The 24760-nt window shown below is 38.4% G+C and overlaps 1 protein-coding gene across 1 annotated transcript in view; it reads right to left on the bottom strand.

The window, feature by feature from the left end:
- LOC133990838 (collagen alpha-1(IV) chain-like) overlaps positions 1-24760 on the bottom strand; it is a 30628-nt gene that overhangs the window by 5524 nt on the left and 344 nt on the right. Inside the window, exons 2-41 of the mRNA XM_062429244.1 lie at positions 22344-22397; positions 18393-18482; positions 18158-18202; positions 17925-17969; positions 17754-17816; positions 17457-17510; positions 17337-17363; positions 16363-16431; positions 16214-16276; positions 15886-15921; positions 15737-15781; positions 15507-15584; positions 13921-13974; positions 13684-13749; positions 12869-12913; positions 12713-12766; positions 12560-12617; positions 12267-12338; positions 9677-9712; positions 9345-9509; positions 9123-9200; positions 8767-8841; positions 8562-8632; positions 8278-8466; positions 7984-8128; positions 7685-7864; positions 7312-7406; positions 5119-5269; positions 4519-4641; positions 4169-4327; positions 3736-3822; positions 3111-3242; positions 2686-2775; positions 2323-2453; positions 2048-2174; positions 1860-1940; positions 1577-1675; positions 1402-1449; positions 511-693; positions 116-243 (exon numbers count right to left, since the gene is read on the bottom strand). Coding sequence (XP_062285228.1) covers positions 116-243; positions 511-693; positions 1402-1449; positions 1577-1675; positions 1860-1940; positions 2048-2174; positions 2323-2453; positions 2686-2775; positions 3111-3242; positions 3736-3822; positions 4169-4327; positions 4519-4641; positions 5119-5269; positions 7312-7406; positions 7685-7864; positions 7984-8128; positions 8278-8466; positions 8562-8632; positions 8767-8841; positions 9123-9200; positions 9345-9509; positions 9677-9712; positions 12267-12338; positions 12560-12617; positions 12713-12766; positions 12869-12913; positions 13684-13749; positions 13921-13974; positions 15507-15584; positions 15737-15781; positions 15886-15921; positions 16214-16276; positions 16363-16431; positions 17337-17363; positions 17457-17510; positions 17754-17816; positions 17925-17969; positions 18158-18202; positions 18393-18482; positions 22344-22397 — 3591 coding nt within the window. The remainder of the gene's footprint in view (positions 1-115; positions 244-510; positions 694-1401; positions 1450-1576; positions 1676-1859; positions 1941-2047; positions 2175-2322; positions 2454-2685; positions 2776-3110; positions 3243-3735; positions 3823-4168; positions 4328-4518; positions 4642-5118; positions 5270-7311; positions 7407-7684; positions 7865-7983; positions 8129-8277; positions 8467-8561; positions 8633-8766; positions 8842-9122; positions 9201-9344; positions 9510-9676; positions 9713-12266; positions 12339-12559; positions 12618-12712; positions 12767-12868; positions 12914-13683; positions 13750-13920; positions 13975-15506; positions 15585-15736; positions 15782-15885; positions 15922-16213; positions 16277-16362; positions 16432-17336; positions 17364-17456; positions 17511-17753; positions 17817-17924; positions 17970-18157; positions 18203-18392; positions 18483-22343; positions 22398-24760) is intronic.

Below are 24760 nucleotides of genomic sequence, written 5' to 3'. Positions count from 1 at the left end.
TCACACCTCCATTGTTTAATACAAATATGAATGGGCTTTGTTTTCTCTCTTTTCTGTCTGGCATTTGCCAGACAGTACTAAGATAACTACTAACTTAGACACTAAGATAACTCACAGATGTTCCTGGAGGCCCTGGATCTCCTATGGGTCCTTTATGGCCTAGGCTTCCTTTGAGACCTGGGTCCCCTTTGTCTCCTTTCAACATATATTCGCAACCTGGACGACCGGGTAAACCAGGATTGCCTGTATATAGGGAAAACTGAGACTGGTAATTACTGTCAATGATTATATCATAATGAATGTGACAACTAAGACTTGAGCAAAGCACATAAGGAGCAAATTTGTCAAAATATCTTTAGGACTTAAAACAGATTTAAAAGTATTGGTGTTTGTACATGATGCAGAATAAATGCTACACCACTTTACACCACACCTTACTTAGTGCTACTTACAGTAAAAAAACAAAACCTTTATGTTAGACCCTTAAATCCTCTAGCAGTACATCCTCACCTGGGCTACCAATAATGCCAGGATGGCCACGGTCTCCTTTTGACCCAGGAACACATGCCCCTTCACTTCCTGGTGGTCCTTTCCGACCAGGATCCCCAGATGGACCTGGATGTCCTCTGTCTCCTATTGGTCCAGTACTTGCTGGGCCAGGCAAGCCAGGATCACCAGGATTCCCGGGCTGACCTACAGATAGGAAAAAGCATTTAATTGGTGTCAACAAAATTAATAATCAGCAGTGACGAATATTTTCAGTCATCAGTATTTTTCTGACCAGTGGATATATATATCTCATTGTCTCTTTCATTAGTCAAACTTTAAAAAAAAAAAAAAAAAAAAATATGAAATAGTTTTTCATAATTTCATTATTCCTCATTTGGTCACACCACCATGATGCAAACAGTGATGAAGATGAGTTTTAAACGGGTGAGTGATTTTTTCCTTCGCATTTCAGATGGTTTATGCAGGCTCTCATGGGAAATGTATTTTTGCCCTAAGAGTCAGTGCAGTGGACCTGCCCCAGTGCAACAGGTACATCATAGGGGCGCCATGATATGATAAAAAAAATTCTGAGATTTCATGCTTTGTTTGATATTATAAGAATACATTAACAAATTAAGTACCTTTATTTACTTTATCATTAAGAAATAATTAGACCAATCTCATCATTAAACTTCTAGCACATATATATGTGTATTGCTTTTGCTGAGTACAGAAAGGGACCTCAGTTTACCCAAAAGTCATTCTATTCCCAGATTCTCTGCGAATCTACACGTTATCAAGGTAAGGCAAATGCTTTGGTGTCCAAAACAAACCTTTGTACATAGGGCAAGTGTGAAAATATAAATGTGTCTAAAAAGGTAAAAAGTATCATGTCAATTACCTGAGACTCACCTGGCTGACCTGGGTAACCAGTACCACCAGGCTTTCCTATGATTGTAACTGAAGGGAAGAGATGGAAGGATAGGTAAGTTTTGGCCGCAACCATGACTTTGAAAGGTTTGTAATCTACAGGATGTGGATGTATTCATCAAGCCACACAGGACTTGTCATGGAGGATTCCTCTTACTAGTGTCTCCTTTTGGCCCTGGTGGGCCAGGAATCCCATCATGGCCCTGGTCACCTTTAGGACCCGAATAACCAGGGACACCTGGTGGCCCTGGGGAACCTGCAGTAAAGAAATATGAAAAAAGTAAGTCTGAGGTCTCACTTAAAATAGTAATCATATTTCACTCATTACCAAATATTTTAAGAAGTGAAGGCTACACTGTAGGTTGCAGATTGATTTGGTCAGATTTAAGTGGTTGTTCTGTAGTATATCTAAAAACCAAAAGATTATCAAAGGACTTTGCCTTGGTGTCCATTGGGTCCTAGGCGGCCTTTGCTTCCTTGGGGCCCATCTGAACCTTTAGGTCCTTGGTAGCCTGGTGAACCTTGAACAGCAGTGGTGGAATATAAGTGAGGTGGAGAGAGTAACAGAGTGTGACAATTAAATAAAATCAATCACAAACTGCCTCGTTTCATAATCCGTAGTATTAACCATTTGTTCCATCAGGTCCTGGATTTCCTTTGACTCCATGGTTTCCAGGTGGACCTGAGGGGCCAAAGAAGCCAGGTTCTCCTTTTTGACCCTTAATTGCATCAGTACCCTTTAATCCTGGTTCACCCTGAGGTCAGGAGGAAGAATAAAAAGAAAGAAATCACAATTATTTAGATTAACACATATATTTGAATGTATACACATCTTAATAAATGGGACTCTACAGTAGCTTATTAGTTACAAAGACATAACCTTTTTAGATCAGTTATTACTACCCTTTGTCCTTCTGGTCCAGATGTGCCACTTATACAGCAGCCTGGCTCTCCTTTGGGACCAGTTGAACCTGGTGCACCATCTGGACCTTGAACTCCAGGGATTCCTTGATCTCCTTTTATTCCATTCAGGCCTGTAAGTGTTAAATCAAATATTTAGTAGTAGGTACATTGAAAGAGACCATTTTATACATACACAGCTGTACAACTTTTGTCTGTAAGCAAAGTTAGGGTACGTTTCAATTATATAATAAATGTCCTTTATATGTAAATTATATATGTCAAAAATATATTGTTAAAATGGAAATTAGAATGGTTCCTATAAATTCAAAGACATGAATTTGATGTAAATCTATAATTGTGCACCTGGAGGGCCGCTGATTCCTGGGTCTCCCATTACACCAGCAGGCCCTCTATTTCCTTTTGATCCATCAGTACCTGGGTCACCTGGTGGACCTGGACACAGATAAGCGCACAGAGCACATGTACAGTTTTGCAATTTGTTATTATAGCTAGATTGTTTGGGTGAGCCAATACACAAATATAAAACTGAAACCTCCTTGTCCAGGCCGCCCTAGTTGTCCCTCGTTCCCTCTTTGCCCTTTTAATCCAGCAATTCCAGGATTTCCAAAGGGACCAGTTGGACCAGGTGGACCTGACAAAGTGCAGTTATAGTTACAATATTATCAACATTGCTTATATTATATCATAAAGCATAATATATTAAGCCTGCATTTGTGGTTTGGGAGCTATTATTTTTTTTTACAATAATAGTTTATTGTAAAACGTACCCTGATCCCCTGGGTCCCCAAAGAAGCCCCTACATGCTGGTGATGAAGGGCCTGGAGGACCTATGTCACCTTTGTCCCCAGTTTCGCCTGGGAAGCCCTTGTGTCCTTTGGTTCCATCAGGGCCAGGGTCACCTGTAAACAATCATTGAGGAACAATAACTCCATCATTATTATTATTTCCTTTATTGAACATTATGAAAATACAGATATTCAGCAGGTGGACATCCACTGGACATTTTTGCACAATTCAATATTCTAATGTGTGGAAAAAAGCAGATATCAATCAAATTAAATGTGAAACTGTAAACAAATTCAAATACATATTAAAAAAAAATCTATACCTAATCAATAAATAACATCAATAAAAGACAATATCTCTTAATCAGGGGCTAAATATTTCTTTAAAATATAAAAGTGTACATTCCCTTTTTTTTTGTTAGTCATAAGGTAAACGGAAAAATAAAAGGCCTGGGAAGAAATCTTGAATGTGAAGATCATTTGTCATGTAAATGAAAGGTATGTTATTAGATTCAAATTTAGGAATAACGCCTTTAGCCATAATTGTTGATTTACCTAAAATTGATTTACTTGTTTCTGATGGTGTGTGTCTGCATTTGCGTGTTACCTATTTGGCCTGGTGGTCCTATCATTCCAGGCAACCCTTTTAGCCCATATCCTGGTATCCCGTCTGGTCCAGGGTCTCCTCTGAACCCTGATAAATTCAAGCAGAACATTTAAAGGTGGTCTATATACAATTCTACATTTCTACACAGAAGTAGACTACAATACAGAATCTATACATTGTCATAGATTAAAGTTCTAAATTATAGGATTTGTTGTAAGCTAATATGTAAGGTTCTCTGTAATAATGTAACTATTATAGGTTTATTTTCATTAAGTAACTAACTGCTCTACACATATATGATTTGATTAGCACACATATAAAAAAAAAGGTTATTTAAAAAGGTGATAACCTCACACACATCACATTAATTTTGGACTTAACAACTGAACATCATCAGATAAGCGTTTTAGGCTCTTAGAGAAACATGTTGTACCTTTTTTACCACTCTGGCCATTTTCTCCCTTGATCCCTTTTTGTCCAAAAGGCCCTTGTGAACCTGGTCCACCTGGTCCACCAAGTGGACCAGGCTCACCAGTGGGGCCAGCAATACCAAACCCAGGATAACCTGGGTTTCCTTTCAGACCATTAGGTCCTGGGAAAGGGAAGATGAAGAACAAGAAAAGAAGGAACAAGAAAGAAAACTCTTTAAAGTTGTTAGACAGTAATGAATTTCAGAAGAGGATATTAGTCAGCATTTAATCATTTTTAACTTTCATCTGTATTCAGTGTCCTTCTGGAGTTCATCACAGTAAAGGATATCACATGACTTCTGTGTACACTAACCTGGATGTCCTGGAAGACCATTTGGTCCAGATGGACCAAGTGGACCAGATGGACCAGATAGACCAGGTATACATAAACCTTTATAACCAGGTGGTCCTGGGGGCCCACCAGATCCTTTACTTCCTGTTTATAGCACAAGATAAAGTGGTAAATAACTGACCATATATGTTTGTGTGAATGTGAATTAATATTTTTATGTTTTGTTATTTCCATAAATACCAAAATTATCTATCTATAAAATATCTATCTATATGGGGAAACGTTTTACAGTGCTTGCATATTGCATACTGCGTATGGTAATTCGTACTTAGAAAGTAGAACTGAAGTAACATTCATTACAAGATGATTAGTTAAACGTTTCAAAATGCCCCTACATTATTTTGCATTTTGTGAATTTCAAATAAAAGAACAGTCATATATTTTTTCTTAAAGTTTTCTTAAAAATAATGTTAAAATCTCGTCTTGTCTCGATCTCGTGAACCCAATATTGTGTATCATCTCGTGAGCTGAGTATATCGTCACACCCCTAGAATGCATGCATCTCACTTCATCTTTCTGACTTGTCTGTGGGCTCCAGTTTGGTATTTGATGCATGAATACCTTTTTCTCCTGGTAAACCACTAATGCCTGGTAAGCCATGGATCCCGGGTGGACCAGTGTACCCAGGATCTCCTACAGGTCCCTGAGCTCCACCTTCACCTTGAGACCCTTTAGGGCCTGGAAGTCCAGGGTATCCAGAGCCACCATCACCCTAAAATCACAAATATAGGAAACATTATATTGTTAGGGTTTTTGTTTACAGGATCTACTTTAAGTAATGTAGTATGTTGTGGGAAGTGATGCTAGGTAGCAATCAAGACTTTCATACGTGAAAACCACTGACACTAATGCACTGCATGCATGTCAGTGTGACAACTGTCTGTGTTACTGAAACGATACCACTGGACCTATTGTGCTCATTTCCAGCTCTATATTACAAAAACTACAATAGCTCTGCATGATTTCCAGGGCAAAAAACTACTTCTTATAGTGGCCCTATTTGTATCCCCTCAGTTCAGCGTCTGTCTTTAACGGACCAGTTTAGCTCCTGTCTCTTTGAGGCGCCCCTACTGAAGAGCCCACTCTGCTCTGATTTAGCCAACTTTCCAGAAGCTGGGGCATCCATATCAAAGTCATGTTGAGTTTACTCTGATATGGATACTGGTTTCAAAACCAGTTGAAATAACAGAATATGGAAATATTTTGAACTATTGGTTCAGTGGATCAGTTAGAAAAAGTTAAGGGAGGAATAGCACAAGCAGAAACAGCCTTAGTGATGCTGATGATTTCATCAACAGCTTTTGTCTTAATGTAAACCCTCCTCCTGTTGTGAATCTTTGCAGTTCACATTGTCAACTGACCACCTAAGAACCACCTCCCTCCACCAAGTTATCCATTGATCTTGCCTGTGTCACACTGTATGGTCTGAATGTAAATGTAAAGAATAAAATGTGTTTCTTTGCTAATAACTGCCTTGGTCTTACTGTATAAAATGCCTCCATTTCATTTACTCTGGGTCAGTCTACTGTCACAGACCCACTCTGTACAGTCCACTCACCGATGTCCCGGGATATCAATAAACATCCAACCACCACAGCAAACTTTGAACAAGATTTTATACAGATGCCAAAAATATTGGTACCCCTCCACCTTTAAAAAAAAACTAATTTACTCTGTATTGAGTTGAAACTGACAGAATCATATGGTTTCCATAACTTTTTATTTCACATTAAATATAAATTTGTTTTTGATATACTTCCATATCACTTAACATATTAAGTAATATGTAAGTTAACATATTATAATACAATAAAACAAATGAAAACCGTGTTGCCAAAAATATTGGTGCCACTTTGTGTAACTCTGAATAAGTTTCCAATGCTTGGCCCACTCTTCTTGAGCAAACTGCTCCACTTCTTTCAGGTTTGATGGGTGCCGTCTCCCAGCTGCAAGTTACAGCTCTTTCCACAGATGTTCAATGGGATTCAGATCAGGACTAATAGGAGGCTACTTTAGAATGGTCTAAAGTTTTCTTCTCATCCACTCATGAGTGCTTTTTGATGCATGTTTGGGATCATTATCCTGCTGGGAGACCCATGACTGATACAGAGCGTTTTGACACTGGGCTGTTATGTTTCGCTCCAAAATGCCTTGATAGACTTCTGATTTCATTGTGCCCTGCACAGATTCAAGGAACCCATTGCCTGAGGCAGCAAAACAACCCCCATCACTTAGACTCCTCCATGTTTCACATTAGTTAATATTAATATTAATAATATTAATATAATAATATTAATATTATTTTAATTTCAACAATGTTCAGGGAGAATAGTGCATTATAATAATAAAATGCAAGGGTACCAATAATTTTGGTCACGTATAAGGTAAAGCATAATAGGTCCCCTTCAACCATCTACACTCAGAGGTGAAATTTCATTATCCTTTAGAAGTAAACTGTTACTTAAAACCAGTTCACATCTAATGGTGCCTTAATTTAGAATTAGTAAATAAAAAGTACACCCTATAGGTCATCACAGTTTTTTAATTTTTTTTTCATCAATCCCTTATTCTCATTGTACAGTATCAAACCACACTTCATACATTACAAATAAATTACATTACATTAATGAAATATCACCATCTCAGAGAGCTTTGTTTTTTAGAGCCTGTTTTAATCTGAATCTGTATTAAATACTGTGAATCCTTGAATCAGAAGTTAAAACTGGATATGTATAGTTTCCTTGTGTATCTGACCTTCTGTCCTGGAGAACCAGGAGGGCCTTGTCGACCTGGCTGACCAGGCAGGCCGATACCCTCAATGCCTTGGTGACCTGGCTGTCCCTTGTCACCTATACAAGATACACGCACGCACACACACACACACACACACACACACACACACACACACACACACACACACACACACACACACACACACACACACACACACACACACACACACAGAGACTATTAAGCTGTTTGTTGTTTCACATTCCATTAAGATATTCTCCAAAATGACTTGAATCACATGAAAACGTATCTAAAGGTATAGGCATGTGGATAAAGTTAAGACAAAGTTACTGTACATATGACCTTTTTTATTTGAACTCAGTAGCATATAGATTACCTTTCTGTCCTTTCATTCCTGGGCCTATTGGGACACCTTTTTCTCCTTTCTGCCCAAGATTACCTGGTTTTCCAGCGATACCTGGGCTACCTGGTTGACCTGGGTTTCCAGGTGAACCAGGCTGACCTTTAAAGCCAGGATCTCCTTTTACACGGGTGTGGCTGGGTTCCCCTTTCTGGCCTATCAATGACGAAGGGAGAGAGGAAAGGGCATACAATTACTCTCAGAGTTTCTGTCTGTCTGTGTGTTATGTATAAATGTGTTGGTCAAACTGCATATTGGACAAGGTGATTATTTACCTGGAAATCCAGGCAGTCCAGGCAAGCCCGGTACCCCAGTATCTCCCTGACTCCCTGGAAGTCCAGGAAGCACATATTCCACTGGCCCAGGGTAGCCAACGGGTCCTGGAAGCCCTGGCAGACCTGGGAAACCAACATGCCCTTTCTCACCAGGGAAGGGATACTAGAAAGTGGATGAAAAAACTTGTTCCAGCAAACAGTGAAATTACAAATGGATGGCTGATCATTTAAAAACTTTAAAGAGCCAAAATGTGACAGCAAATGGCAAAGAATGGCATGTCAAAACCTTCTCACCGAATCTCCCTTTGGGCCTGGTTTGCCTTTGTGACCTGGTAACCCAGGAGTCCCATGACGGCCATCTACACCAGGCCTGCCACGCTGTCCTGGGTCTCCATTCTCTCCCTTTATCCCAGGGCTGTTGTAGGAATATGATTCTCCTTTTTGTCCAGGGAGGCCTGGAAATCCTCTTGCGCCAATAGGACCCTTCAGAGAGGAGTGATTGTTTACAAATGTTTTTAAAAGACAAAAACAAAACATCAACAACTTTAAACTACTGTATTAAAGACATGTTTTCTCACTGGTATTCCAGATGGGCCTCTAAATCCTGGGAAGCCAGGATCACCTTTTGCTCCTGGTCCTTGATTATTTCCTGAGCAACAGAATAATGTGTATTCCAGTTTTAAACTTTTTATACTCACCACTATTACCAGTAAAACATAATGCATTTGAACATGGATGGATAGAGTCAGTGTTTGTTTGTTTTCATGCAGTGAATGGTTTTACCAGGGCTGCCAGGTAGACCATGGGGCCCTGGTGGTCCTGATCCGGAACACAAGTAACAGGGATCCCCTTTCTGTCCTGTACAAGGCATAGTCCCATTTTTATTATATTGAATTGTGTTTTCCACATGCTAACTTCATCTTTTCACTCTTTATAGACCAAACTATTGGATTGACTAAAATAAAGATGATAAAACAATACGTGGCTGGATAAAATGCTGTATAGTAACAACATCATGTAATAGTCAACAAGCAAAGCAAATTAATGAATGCAATTTAACATGTCTAAATACATGTCCAACCAACTTGACACAAATGAAGTGGTTACAGTGTATTTATGAATAATACCAAGTTTCCCACCTTTCATTCCCCATGTGCCCTTCAGTCCAGGATCACCCTTCATTCCATTTATTCCTGGTTGACCCTTGGCAATGTTAGCTACAGTGCAGGCAACAACAACAAACTCTATCAGGTTACCCAGTATTGCCTCATTTATTCCAAAATGTGAACAGTTGGGAATTGAATCCAAATCTTTAACACTGTTGCATCTAATTAAAAGGGGAAAACATGTACTACACGCACGTCTGTCTTCACAAGGTCCAGGTGGGCCTGGGTCCCCAGGAGGTCCATGATCACCATGATCCCCTTTTAGGCCTGGGTGTCCAATATAAACATTCCCTGGCTCCCCAGGTTCCCCTGTCTGGCCTGGAAAGCCTTTGGGACCTCGTGGGCCTGGCACATAATTCCCTATATAATGTTAAGTGACAGACAGTTACAAATATATTTAGGAAACACTAAAATCATACATCTATATTCAGTACCTTTGAAATACAACTCAATTTTAAAAACCACTGGAGTGACAGACGGACAGACATATAGATGAATACGGTGAGAATGGTCAATTCACTGCACACCTGGGGGTCCATCAGCTCCAGGCAACCCCACAACACCTGAGAAAAGAGAAGAAACTTGTTTAATTTCTGTATACTTTATGCTAGTCTGCTGCAGGAAAGCAAATATTACAGAGGTAGAACCATCACTATACTACAGCTAGAAAATGTACTTTCCCTGATGATATTAACTAAAGGGAGCATATATAGTGAAACAACAGTTTAAAACAGTTCCAGAGAGCCAAACCCAGCTCTCAAGGTGATACATACAGTCCCCTCCAAAAGTATTGGAACAGTGAGGCCAATTCCTTTATTTTTGCTGTAGACTGAAAACATTTGGGTTTGACATCAAAAGATGAATATTCGACAAGAGATCAACATTTCAGCTTTTATATCCAGGTATTTACATCTAGATCTGATACACAACTTAAAAGATAGCATTATTTGTAACTGAACACCACATTTTTAGGTGAGCAAAAGTATTGGAACATGTGAGTGACAAGTGTGTTTTGTTGCCCAGTTGTGTCCTATTACATTGATTATTCAAACAATAAATAGTGCTGAATGTCTACGCTCAGTTTTATATTTGGGTTTTGCCTGTGCAGACTTAGTTAATTATACATTAGTTAGAGGTGTAACCAACATGAAAACCAGAGAGCTGTCTATGGGTGAAAAAAAAGCAATTGTGAAGCTGAGAGAAAATGGAAAATCAATCAGAGCCATTGCACAAAAATTGGCCATAGCCAGTACAACCATTTGGAATATCCTGAAGAAGAAAGAAACCACTGGTGTACTAAGTAACAGACGTTGAACGGACAGACCAAGGAAAACAGCAGCAGTTGACGAAAGAAACATTGTGATAGCTGTAAAGAAAGATCCTAAAACAACTGTTAGTGACATCAGCAACAACCTCCAGAGGGCAGGAGTGAAGGTATCAGAATCTACTGTTTGCAGAAGACTTCATGAAAAAAAGTACAGAGGCTACACCAGGAGATGCAAACCACTCATTAGCAACAAGAATAGGAAGGCCAGGCTGGATTTTGCCAAAAGTACAGAGACAAGCCTCAAAAATTCTGGGACAAAGTTTTATGGACTGATGAGACAAAGATTAACCTTTACCAAAGTGATAGAAAGGCTAAAGTTTGGAGAAAGAAAGGATCTGCTCATGATCCCAAACATACAAGCTCATCTGTGAAACACGGTGGAGGTAATGTCATGGCTTGGGCTTGCATGGCTTCTTCTGGGACGGGCTCATTAATCTTCATTGATGATGTAACACATGATGGCAGCAGCAAAATGAACTCAGAAGTCTACAGAAACATTTTGTCTGCCAATTTAAAGAAAGATGCAACCAAACTGATTGAGAGATCCTTCATCATGCAGCAAAATAATGACCCAAAACACACTGCAAAAACATCAAAGGAGTTCATCAGGGGCAAGAAGTGGAAGGTTTTAGACTGACCAAATCAATCTCCAGACTTAAACCCTATAGAGCAATGTATCTTACATGATAAAGAGGAGACTGAAGGGAGTAACCCCCCAAAACAAACAACAACCGAAAGAGGCTGTGGTGAAAGCCCGGAAAAGCATCACAAAAGAAGAATGCAAAAGTTTGGTGATGTTAATAGGTCACAGGCTTGATGCAGTTATTGCAAGCAAAGGATTTGCAACTAAATATTAAGTCTAATTCACTTTAATCTATTTTAAGTCTTTCTGTTCCAATACTTTTGCTCACCTAAAAATGTGGTGTTCCATTACAAATACTGCTATCTTCTAAGTTGTGTATCAGATCTAGATGTAAATACCTGGATATAAAAGCTGAGATGTTGATCTCTTGTCTCATATTCATCTTTTGATGTCAAACCCAAATGTTTTCAGTCTACAGCAAAAATAAAGGAATTGGCCTCACTGTTCCAATACTTTTGGATGGGACTGTATATAGGTAAGAAAATTATGGTCAATTGTGTCAAACACATAACTTAGATCCAAAAGAAAAAGAGCAAAGACGTTACGGGCACCAGTGCTAATTCTGAGGTCAGTGACAACTTTAACAAGGGTTGTCTCTGTGCAGCGGTTATCCTTGAAACCTGATTAAAACATTTTGAAAACATTGTCCAGAAAACTATTAATTTGATATGGCTATATTTACTTAAAACTTCACTGTCTAGTTTCTTTTTTTTCAGAAGGAGTTTTACAGCTGCAGTTTTCAAGGCATCATAAAAAAGAAATCCAGTTTCAAAGGATGTGTCAATAATATCTCTGAAAGAGTTAAAAACACAAAACTGGGGAACGGGTCAAGACAACAGGTAGAACATTTACTCTCTGAAGCCCTTTTTCCTTTAGGTTGACTATCATAGTTTTGAGCAGTTTTAACAGTTTTTTTCTATAATAGAAGACATATGAATGGTAAAGAATTTTGTAAATCCCTCATGTTTTGCAGGGGATGCTTGACTGAGTAGGTCATAGACTGGGCCGCGATTAAACACTCAATTTACCTTTGTGAAAAGTGTTCTGGAGTTGTTGCCACTGACTTTAGCCTTTGCTGAACTGACCTCTTCGTCTTTCATCTCACTATTTGTCAGCCTGGTTATTATACAGCATAATGTTCATCTACCTTGATGCCCAGTAAACCCAGGTGTTCCTGGAGGACCAGGATCTCCACGGTATCCTTTCAGTGGTTCAGTCGCTATTATCTATAAACCAAATTTTAAGAGCCATGGAGTGAAATCATTGTGGAATAACAGAACACCTTGATTTACTTATAAAGCACACAATGTAAACATCATTCCTCATCATGGTTGAAAGTGATTACAAAGATTGAAATACTAGTTTGCTTAATGGTTCTACCCATGGCTTGCATAACACATTTTGGAAATATCATAAAACACATGAGTAATAAGTAGACACTTATGATAAAACTCACATTTCCAGGTAGACCAGGGGGACCCCTATTCCCCTTTTCACCCTATGGAAGACATATACAATTAAAACATTATGTTACAAAGCAGGCTAACCCACCAACAGACTGCATATTGTTTTTGGAACTAAATGATCACTGACCAGCCTTCCTGGTATCCCTGGATATCCTAGATCACCTGTGGGGCCATGCCTTCCCTAAAGAGAACTATGTTATATTTAAATCCACACAATGAGTAAGCACACACACACACATGCATGGACACACACATTATGGCCCTGCATACTACAGCACTGTACCAATAATCCATGTTGACCAGGATCGCCATCCTCCCCTGGCTTTCCCTGCAAATACAAATAAGTACAAGTGTGAGGACATTTGGTATTGCATTGAATCAGTAGGTTGTGCTTTCTATAAATAGAATAGCTTACAGAAGGTCTAAGGCATCTATTTATTTATTTTCCCCATAAAATAGCTATTTTGAGTAATAGGTCACATTACATGCCAATAATCATAAAAGCCCCAAGGGTCTGTTTAACGACAAGGCATGTGGCACACAACTTTTCAGGAGTAAACATGTACATTTCACGGTCAATTCAGGCTCAGATTTTATATTTTCAATTATGAAGGGTGACAAGACAATAGAGTGCACCTCAGTGTGGAATCAGTCTAAGATTTTATTTCAGCATTGAGATAAAATCCTCTACCTCATGTAACTTACTTTACTTGTATTGTAGCTCCAGAGAGGGATCTAATACTGTGCAGTTTAACTTGTGCCAAAGCTATTTTCTTGCAACAGAATTATGATGGAATGACATGGGTTACATCAATGAAAAGAGACTTATTTTATTGTTATTCCCTTTCATTCCTTCTTCTATTTAATTGCAAATAGAGGTACATTTTGTATTACTGCCCTCTGCTGGTCATTCTTTTTTAGGTGCTACTTCAAAGGTTTTACTTATAGCCCTTCTATGCAAAGTGATGCAGTGAAACGAGAGAGTGCATCAGTTTAACAGTAAATGTAATAAAACCTGTTGTGAAACATCACAACATTTCATATTTACGCATAGTCACAAAGTGAAATTTAATCGAAATATGGAAAGTATTTGCTTACTTCTGGACCCTCCTGTCCTTTGTCTCCCTTTATTCCTTTTGTGTAATTGCCATAACCAGGATCTCCCTGAGAAGAAATTGAAATTAAGACAGCAATGTGAGAGAAAAAAACACATTACTAACAAGGCAGAACAAGCATTGAGTAGGAGGAGCTTTGGACATTTTTAAAAATGGTAAATGGAAAGCATAATTCCTGATCAGAGGCTGTCATTTGTGCAGATTTTGAAAAGAAACTTACTGGAGCACCTTTGCACCCCTTTTCTCCTATGTCTCCTTGGTCTCCTTTTGTACCCTGAATGAGAAATAAACTGCAGGTTATGGTTCATTGTGGTTCATCAGTTGCAGTGATGGCATTTGTGGAACTGAGTGCCTGAACTTGGTGACATCAATCTATCTGTCTGTAAACACTTATATAGACTACATTGCTATAAAATGTATCAAAGATAATCATGATGCTCTAAGGATGAGTCCTGATGATTTTTGTGACCCCTAATCTTTTGCACTGCATTTTCATGTTCATATGTTCCCTTGAATCAAAACTATGATGCACTACAAAATATCCTAAACAATATCAGATTTCCACAAAATCTGGCGTTGATATTTATAGTCACTGAAGCATTAATTCAAATATTTGACCCTATGGCTTTTATCTTGTGTCACCATTTCCAGTTCTGCACAGTAAATATATATAATAACTATAATTAAAATATCACCATGAAATTTATAGAGTAGTGATGTTGTTGAGAGACTTTTTGGACATTACATTAGCCAATTTCAGATTAATAAGAATAATAAGAATAATAAGAATAATAACATTTGTATAGCACCTCTCATACAAGAAATGCTGCTCAAAGTGCTTTACAACAAGTGCTTCACATGAAAAGGATATAAAAAGAACATAAAAGCATGTAACAATTCAATAATAGAATATAATAAAAACAAGTATAAAACCCACTAACATTTTTTCAACATTTCTCCTGTTTTGTGGTCGACTAGTAGGATTTCAGTTTTTCTCAGCTCATCCATTTATTAATTGCCAGAAGACAGGTAGTAATGGACTTTATTGCTGCAGCATCATTTGGTTCAACAGATATACAGTTGTGTGTCATTCATGTAACAATGGAATGATACATTGTGCTCTCTGATGATGTCACCAAGTGGCAGCATATACAGTGATAATGTATATCCTGTTCCCTTATATATGTTTTGAACTAGTTTATATATGTTTTGAACTAGTTTAACACACAGTCAAAAAGACCAACCCACTTTTAAAGATGATTGAATAGGATATCATGGTCAATCATATCAAATGCTAAGCGTTGGTCTAACAGGATAAGAATTCAGACTTTATTTTTAAGAGGTCAGTGTGAGGTCACTGATAATATAAGTAAGAGTAAGTAAGAGTAAGTAAGAGTAAGAGCCATTTTTGCGCTGTGGTGTGTTCTAAAGCACGACTGAAATTCATCCAGGAAATTGTTTTCTTTACGAAATGTTTGTATTTGTACTGAAACTATATTTTCAAGTACCTGCAGCTGGTCAGTACATTACCTTCTAAGTTGGGTTTAATAATAATAGTTATAATTTAACAGCAGCTGTTTAAAATGCATTCCCAGCATTCTACAGCATCAATACTGTTATTTTTTAACCATGGAGAGGTTCTGTTAGTCAAACTAGTAACTTTTAGTGGATGAAAAACATTGTTAAATTATAACTTAAACGTGCTTCAATGCAACCATGATAGTGCTACATTATTATCATCCCCAAACATCAGTCATCATTAATATTTAATTGCTTCAGTGATCTGACCTCAGCCTGTTACTATACCTGTCTTATGGGATTCTCAGATAAAAACAACTTAATGTGACCCGGTGGCCCAGGTGGGCCTGGTGGTCCTGACCGCCCCTACATCAAGAAAAAAACCATAATATACATAGATAATGTTACAGTATGAACATGTCACAGTTATAAAAAACACAAGAAATAATAATTGTTCAATGCAACGTCCTCTGTAACTTTGATAATACACTATAATAGCATATTAAGAAATAAATTACCTTCAGACCAGGAGGTCCAGGCATACCTCCTTTGCCTTCTTGACCCTGTAGGATAGGACAGTTTTTTTTAACTTAACCTGTATAAATTACCTGGTCTTTCTGTATCTAAATGTTAATCCTTTATTTTGCAGTTGCCTTCTGTGTATTACCTTCTCTCCAGGAACCCCAGGATGGCCAGAAAGTCCCTGTTAATTAGAATGCAACATCAAGCTTATATTCCATAGTGTTACATATCTCAATCAATCATCTTAAGGCACTTTACACATAGAGTAGGTCTAGACTGTACTCTTTAATGTAATTTAAAGAGACCCAACGTTCCCACATGAGCAAGCACTTGGCGACAATGGCAAGGAAAAACTCCCTTTTAACAGGAAGAAACCTCAGACTGAACCGGGCAAAGTGGGCGGCCATCTGCCTTGACCAGTTGGGGTTGAAAGGGGGGGTATCTGTGCAATGCAACCAAACAACTTCACTCACTTTATTACCCTGTGGTCCTCGGTCTCCATGTAGTCCAGGCATTCCAGGCAAACCTAGAGCTCCCTAAAATATATATAGAAAGAAAACAATGTGCCACTTTTTCTAGGGAAATGCTGTACACATTATTTCTAATGTAACTGAACATTTACCGGATCTCCATTCCCCCCAGGTGGCCCAGGTTGCCCTTTTACTGGATGGGTTGATCCCGAAGATACACCCTGTCAAAAGGAGGAAGTGAAAGTATTTAACATTTAAGTTGTGGTTTTATCATTTAAGTTGTGGTTTAAAACCATTAAATTTGGTATTGAAATGTCTTATAATAGTAATATTGGAAGATGTAATGATACTTCATGGTTGCATATTGCAGGCTTCATCACTCAGTTTTGTGTATCTGTGCTCTCTCACCATGTCACCATGACCTACAGATGTCCATGGTCAACCTCTGAAACCTGTCTCTCAGTGGGAGTCTACACTGCAACTGCTCACCGTTTCAGTTTTGAAAGGAAGGAAGGAAGGAAGGACGGGCAGATAAATAGATAGACTAAATGTAAGTCTACATGTAATATTATTACTGGGAGAGCATGTACTTGCACATGTGTTTTGGATCACGGTCTCTATAGAAGGAACCTTTTTACCTTGGGAACCAGAAAGATGTCATGAGTGTCTCACGGGTCTGGCATGGTAAAACAGATGAATCTCTTCCAATAGTTTATTTAGTGTAAACATGTAGAGTGGTGTCTGCCTCTGTATATAGTGGGTGCAGTTCTAGGCAAAGTATCATATTAGTTGTTTTCTTTATCTTCCAAGGACTAGGGGTTGTAGCCAAATCAAAGTAGTCTGAACCACCATATGAGGACATAGCAGTGTGACCAATTACACTGTAAATGATTGCTGTAAATTTACAGCAGGATTCCAACAGAAAAGAAAGAAAAATGTTTGGTCTCACATGGACTATTTACAAAATTTGCTTTGGGAGCCTGAGGAGGCAGATAAGGCACCTGCTAGTACAGTGTCTTTTTTTTTCTTCTTTTTTTTTCAGTGCATCAGGATGCAGTTTCAACTTTCCTTAATATAAAGAGTATTTAACAACTGGCCCTGGGTGGCACGGCATAATTTTTATTACCTTTTGTCCAGGCAGACCTTTTGAACCCTGTAAAATAAAGACAAAGTTGAAGCAAAGTTTGAACAATAAATGCAGTGTACTTGATTACAACAAATAAATAATTGGAAATTTGTATCTTACAGGTAATCCATCAATACCATGGAGCCCAGGAATACCAGGAGGTCCCTCCTCTCCCTAAAAATGTATTTAAAATATGTCATCACTGGTTCAGGTATTACAAACCCTTTTTAAGCATTAGTAGATGTCTTTACATTTCATTTCATGTGTTCTTCAAGTTTAGAAAATGTGCAATTGAAAAGCTCACTTTGTAATAACATTCAGGTAAAACCCAATTATACAAGCAACTCACAAGTTAACTAAAGCTATTTTGTGGAAGACATACAGTTATATCATTACTGATATGCAATACTTTCTTACATCTGTTCCATTACAGCCTGGGGCCCCTGGGAAGCCTGGTGGCCCTTGTAAACCTGGGATACCCTGTATCAATTTCAGCAGAAAATAAAAAGGCAACATCTACAAACACATACAAAAACATACTGGTTCATGATACATATATCAGATGGTAAACAGAATAAGACACCTCACCGGTAAACCATGAGACCCAGCAAATCCTTCTTTGCCTTTTGGTCCCTTTAAAGACAGTTTAAAAAATACAGATACTTTATCCACCACAATGTTTGAACTTTGTCTACATACTTGTAGCACACGTTATTCATAAGCCAATTCAAACATGACTTAATTTTCACTCATTAAGACATCAAATAAACAACAAACAAACACACAAACAGACACAAGCTTGTATAGCATGGTTATGTTACCAGATTGCCTTTTGGGCCCTCAGGTCCATCTGGCCCAGTGTTTCCCTGTCAAAGACAACAACCTATAATTAATCTTAGTGGTGAAATGCAGCATGAGCATAAAATTATTGTAGGTAGTTGCACAACAAGACAATGTAATTCATCACAGTCTTTACGTAGTTCAAGTCAATCATGCCCTCTCTCAACATTATTGGATCTGTACATGCAGAGAAAATAAGCCAAACCGAAAGTCTACCTTTGGTCCCATAGGCCCAGCGTTACCATCAGATCCTCGGCGACCCTCTATCCCTAGGGGACCTGTAGCACCTCGAACTCCCTTTTCCCCCTGTGTGTGTATTTGCATGAGTGTATTTGTGTGTGTGTCCATGTGTGAGACAGAGAGAGACACGCACACAAACAGAACAAGAGAGAGAAATAGAATTTCAAATGATACAGATTTCTATTTGTAAATGTTGTCAATAATATGCAATTGTTTTGTTGAGCTACTGCTGCACACTACTATGTACCGTATTACCAGTAAATGCTGTTATTAGACTGACTAAATTGTTGTCAAGCGTTAGTCCATGTATTATAAAACCTGTATCATGATTCCATCTAAGGCCCTGTGTGTGTTTCTCTTGTCTTTTCTGTCTCTACAGCACTCTCTAGTCTAAAATTTTCTCCATTTCTATACCAGACCACTCAGTGCCCCTGGACTTTCCTTCCTTCATTTACCACACTCACCTGCTCACTTGTTTCCGCTTAATAAGTATCTGCACCTGCTGCCCATTCTCTCATCAGATCCTCAGTACAAACACCAGTCTCTATCAACCATTCACTGCCAATTTCATAGTTTCTTCCATGGACTCTATCGTTCTCGCCAACCCTAATCCTGTCTGATCCTGCTCCTGCCTGATCATATAGTTTAGACCTTCAGCCCATATTTTACCTTCATGCTTTTTCCCTTTTGGACTTTGCCTGATTCAGACAGATTCCCCATTATGACCTTCCAGACAGCTCTGGCTCCCGTCCTTGTGTTCCCTACATGAAGTCCCATCTGCTCTGAACCCTGTATATGAAGTCCCTGTCTCCTGTCCCTTGTCTTGTCAGCCCTGGACCCCAATATAAACCAGCTTCCATGGATTCCGCTCCAGACGTGCTCCCCTTGCCCCAACCTGCCTCAGCTCTCGGTTCCCTGCTTTCAGTCCAAGCCTCAGCACCAAATTCTCTGCTACCAGTATTAGTTTCCCCTGGCCTACTTTAATAAATACCTTGTCCTACCATGTCCCTGTCTTCTTGCCTCTGTGTGTCTGCACTTGTGTTCACCAGCTCCACCCCCACGTAATGACCTGTCAATAACCCTGCAAGTGATAGTAAGTCCTTTGATATTTTGCAATAACTATTTACGGTATTTCTTAATTAAAGCAGATGGTTAATAAACTAGTTGAGAAAATATTTTTTAAAAAATGTCTTTTTACTATTTTGAATGGGTGGATTTAACATTTGTTAACACTGCTATTGATAAAATGACTGCTTACTGGTAGGATGGCTGTGGCTAAGGAGGTGGAGTGGGTTACCCACTAATGGGAAGATTGGGGGTTTGATTCATGGCTCCTCCAATCCAAGGAGGAAGGATGAAGGATGCTGTAACAAACATAAGAAGCTACTTCGGCTGGATGCAGCCACTGTAGTTGACTTCCTTGTGTGCCTCAACAGTCGCAACTATTTTACTAGTATAAACTTAACTCCAAGTGAGGAAATGAATTTGATCCTTTTTCTTTTTGCTGGAAGATTGGTCATTTTACTGAGACGGAGTACAGGGTGAGAAACTTAATATAACGAAACTCAGCACACCAACTGAGACCCACTGCATGGCAATGATTGAAGCTGACCAAGAAAAGTGATCGCTCAAATCTCGTATGAAAGTGATTCAGGGCTCTAATGACAAACTGACCTGTCATATAAACAAGAGGACAGCCGATATCCTGGGCAAGTGCTAAAGAGGATAACCTGAGAGACACCTGCACCCGGGTTGAAGAGATGGAAAAGGAAAAGGACATTATTTTTTCTGAAAGATAACGCAGACGATCTTGAACACTGGAGCAGGAGATCAAACATAAAGATCATAAAAATCCCGGAGCAATCGGAGGGCAATGATATGATCAGACAGTGTAAATGTTACTTTACTAAAACATACACTAATATGAGGCCATATTTTCCAACCACTTTTAGGAGTTGGTTGAATTTCTGCATATTTAAAGTTGGGTGAACTCCGCAATTGTATTTCAGTGAATGCATAAAAAAATTTAGTCAAGAAACAACTAGGAAATTCAGTTAAACCAGTGTGAAAAAGGTCAACATATTAACCTGGACGGTTTATCCCACAACTAAGAAGGAATGATAACTTTACGATCACTGATTACTCTGGAGAGAGCTCACCGCCTGGGAAGATACTCTGACCGAACAAGACCCATTGTGGAATTCTTATTACAGGGAAAAGGACAAGGCCGCCTACTCCGGTTAGCCAGAGAGAAATCTCATTTTACCCAGACTACAGCATGGAGGATTTAAGCTCTTAGACTACATCCGAAGTTTAAACTTTCCTTAGAGATGGAAAATGAACTTGCTGTGTGGGAATGCAAAGGATTCACCGCCACATTATGCAACCAGGTACATTCAACCCATAAACATCATGGCATACTGCGTAATGTTTGCAGATATTTTACATATGCTATTGATGGGCTAACAGAATACAGAAGCGTATTGCATTCACTTAGAAAAAAAAAGCTCTGTTTTTCGGAGTATATTTTTTTTCTTTTTCTGTCTTTCTGAGGGTTTTTTTTCTTTCTGTTTTTCGGAGTAATTTGTTTTTCTTCTGTTTTTCAGAGCAATTCTTTTCTGAATTAACGCAATACTTCAAAATCCTGTGCAAAGTAGTGATGTATGCGCAAAAGATGCTTTGATTGACATGCTTTGATTGACATGCTTTGTAGTGAATAAGAAGAACCGGCTCATCGAGTGAGAGCCAGCTCCCAGTTATTTCCTTTCGCTGCTTAGCAGTGCTCAGCCCCAGCTCTGCTCATGGCAGAACTTTGTTCTGATTGGCCAGAATGGCAGCCATGCGGCCAATCACATGTGAGGATATAGGATCATACCATTTTGTGAAAACAGAGAGGGGGGGAAGATGCTCCACTGCGAGTGAGACAGCAGGCAGAGAGAAGAAATCGGATCAGCCCATCCAAGCTGAGGCATCTGATTTTTCTGAATGCCAATCTGCACTGAGGACATTAATACTGTTTGCTTGAGTTAAGTTCTGGTTCTGTTCTGTTCTGTTCTGTTCTGGTTCTGTGGATTTGTTTGCAGTTTTTTGTTAATTTGTGCAATAAAAAAGTTTGATTAAAATATTAAACAAGAATGGTTTTGTAACAGAATAACTGCACGAAATTAGGCAATTATAAGGCTTCTCATAAAAATAATGAATGCAAAAGGGTTTTCAACACACAAACCATTCATTTTTGCGAAGTGAAGGTAAAATATAGGGCTACAAAAGATCCTAAATTGAGAGCCGTTTGGGAGTCGAAAGAGCCGGCTCTTCTTTGGGAGCCGAGCCAAAAGAGCCGGCTCTCTGAAAAGAGCCGAACTTACCATCACTAGCGCGAAGCTCGCACCTGCAAGTAACCTGTTACTGCTAATCTAATTACATCTAATCACGCTATGACGTCAAACTAATCACATTATAACATGAAACTTATCACGTTATAACGTGAAAGTCATAGTTGGTCTCAAGCTGAGGTGGACTCCCTGTGACGTAGGCTACTACACTTTTTCCTTATACCACGACGTCATAAAATGGTCCGCTGCTGGTGTGTGGAGAGGCACACATCATGCCCTCTATCTGATCATGTGATTATTTTCCTGTTTAAAGAAGTGATAACTAAAGGTAAATAACATCATGACATGTACACTGATTTGTCACTTAGATGATATATGTGTGATGTATTCGCATCAAATGTGACAAGTGTAGGCTACTGATTTCATTTATATTGTAAAAGCATTTGTATTGTTATATAACAGTGTTGCCAATAGAAAAAGTATTTTGCAATACCATTTGTGGCACATTCTTTAAAACTGAAGGGAGTGATATTCATTCATAGTAAACATCAGCACTCATATAATGTTTTGCACAGACAAAAGATGATTCACTTACCCTGCTGCCTTTCACTCCCTCACAGCGGCACCTTGATCTTCCATTGCACACACACTAAAAAAATAAAATAAATCCCACTGTAGATCAAATTATTTTTTGTCAACCATTAAGAATGTTGAGGGCACTAGGAGCAAATAAGTCAAACTGAACACGAGCATGCATGATCCTTTTTCATCTTTACAAGAGGTACTGTTGTGCATATGAAATATGCTCATTTTAAACACAGAAATGACAATGCTCTCCCACTATTGTGACAGTAAACCCTCATAATAAACATCTTTACACTCTCTTGACTTTGGTTTTGACTGGTCTGCTTTTTTGTTTAGCTTCATTTTCAAAATGGGTCCATATTTAAAATGTTTGAATACATTTTTGTTTGAAATTTTGTTCCCACATGAATAAATTCAATCAGATTCTGTCTGTTGTTTTAAGTGATGAAACAGGTTATTGCTGTGATGGTGGCAAGTGCAACGTTGAAGAGAGTTTACTTTGAGAGGAGTGGTAGAGGATTTATGAAGATAATTTCCTTAAAATACCATCTATCACTCTCCAGGTTAAAAGCCCGTCTCTGTTCAACATGGTGGAATTTATCAGCAGAGCTGAATGTTCACCGAGGCTAACAGATGGATGTCAATGGGCTTCAAAACTACAAGGCTATGAACCACTGATATCATGAACCTGTATCATTTCACATTAACATATTTCAGATTAGTTCATTCTTTCAGTTCACCTTTGCCTAATGGAGATGTATAAACCACAGTGCACTGCGCCTGGATTAACAGAGGAACCATCTGGTTTAATTTTTCAGCAGCGCACTGGTTTATTGCTAGATCTCCACTAGGCTAAGGTGAATTCAGAGTAATAAATCAAAAATTGCCCAGTATCCAAGGGTTCTTTATTCATTAAACCACCATTAAAAACAAATGCAAAACAACACTGTGGAGTCAGTTTGTGGAAAAACTGCAATGCTGTGCTGAAAACATGTGGGACTTTATCCAAACTCAAAAGACTCTTCAAAAACAAAATATTGCAGCTAACAGTTATGAGATGGACCAGTGATTTTTTGTTTTGTTTTGCTCATAGGCATAAGACTTGGAGTATCTGCTTGGATTGTGTTTTGTTCTTGTTTTGTCTTAATGGGTCAGAAAAAAATAGTACTAATTGGAAATTTAATATTTGCATAATAGGGGAGGAGGTGCATTGTATTGCCATGGCTCTAAGAGTTCCTCCCCCTTAAAAACATTTATATTTTTTCATCATTAGTGACCTTAAGTCTTAATAGCTGATGCTCACTGATATACAGAAGAGGCTACATTCAATAATTAACACCACAGCTTGTGTTGTTTTTGGCAGGCGGAATATAATATAAAAAAGCCAGCTTGGACCTTTATATGTGTTTTAGTGCAGTTATATAACATTTTCCTCCTCTTAGTCTAAACATTGACATGTGTGTTCAGATACCTCTCCGTTCTCCTTCTCCCATTTCCTGTGCTTATTCATGACCTCCCATAAAAAGGACCACCAACTTGACAGTGCACAACACTGTACACACTGCACTAAATGCACAAACAGATGGGAAACAAACCTCTTCTACTCTGGATACAAGATGATTGCAGATAAGCACAGACATTTCAGTTGCATACACACCACAGCGTTGTATATTAAAGTGAACGCTCTAAAGAATAACTAATGCTAACATATACGGGTCAATGACGTATAAGGATTTGCAACAACTCAATTTTAGAATAATAAAAACAAGCATATCTAATGCAGTAGTTCAAACATTCAGAATGTTGTGTACCTGAAGATCCATATTATACATTTGAAATTAAGTGATTTTAGTGGGGTTTTTTCAAGATTAATTGGCACTGGCCTTAAAAAAAGTCATGTGGTGGGACCATGATTTATCTTGAAATAAATTCATGTACTTTACACGCTTCACATCTTTTTTTTTTACAAGATTTCAGTAATATAAAGTGGTTGGAAACAAAGTATTTGCATTTTTTTAAATTTTTGTAAATTATGATCTTTTATTTATATAAGATATTTCAAGATGAATCATGGTCGCACCACATGACTTTTTTTTAAGGCCAGTGCCAATTAATCTTGAAAAACCCTCCACTAAAATCACTTTCAAATTGTAATATGAATTGTCAGGTACACAACATTCTGAATGTTTGAACTACTGCATTAGATATGCTGGTTTTTATTATTCTAAAATTGAGTTGTTGAAAATCCTGATACATCATTGACCCATACACAACAGGGAAAACACAAGGCACATAACGACTTATGTTAGTTTCCAATAAATAGTGATTTAATGGATTTGTTTTTATGGGACCTGGGAGAGATACAGGAAAAAGGTTAGTTATACCAAACATCATTAACAATCATGTCAAAAATGCACAAGTAAAATG

Source organism: Scomber scombrus, chromosome 11, assembly GCF_963691925.1.
Source record: "Scomber scombrus chromosome 11, fScoSco1.1, whole genome shotgun sequence".
Classification (NCBI taxonomy): domain Eukaryota; kingdom Metazoa; phylum Chordata; class Actinopteri; order Scombriformes; family Scombridae; genus Scomber; species Scomber scombrus.
This window is presented reverse-complemented; position numbering and strand designations above follow the sequence as displayed.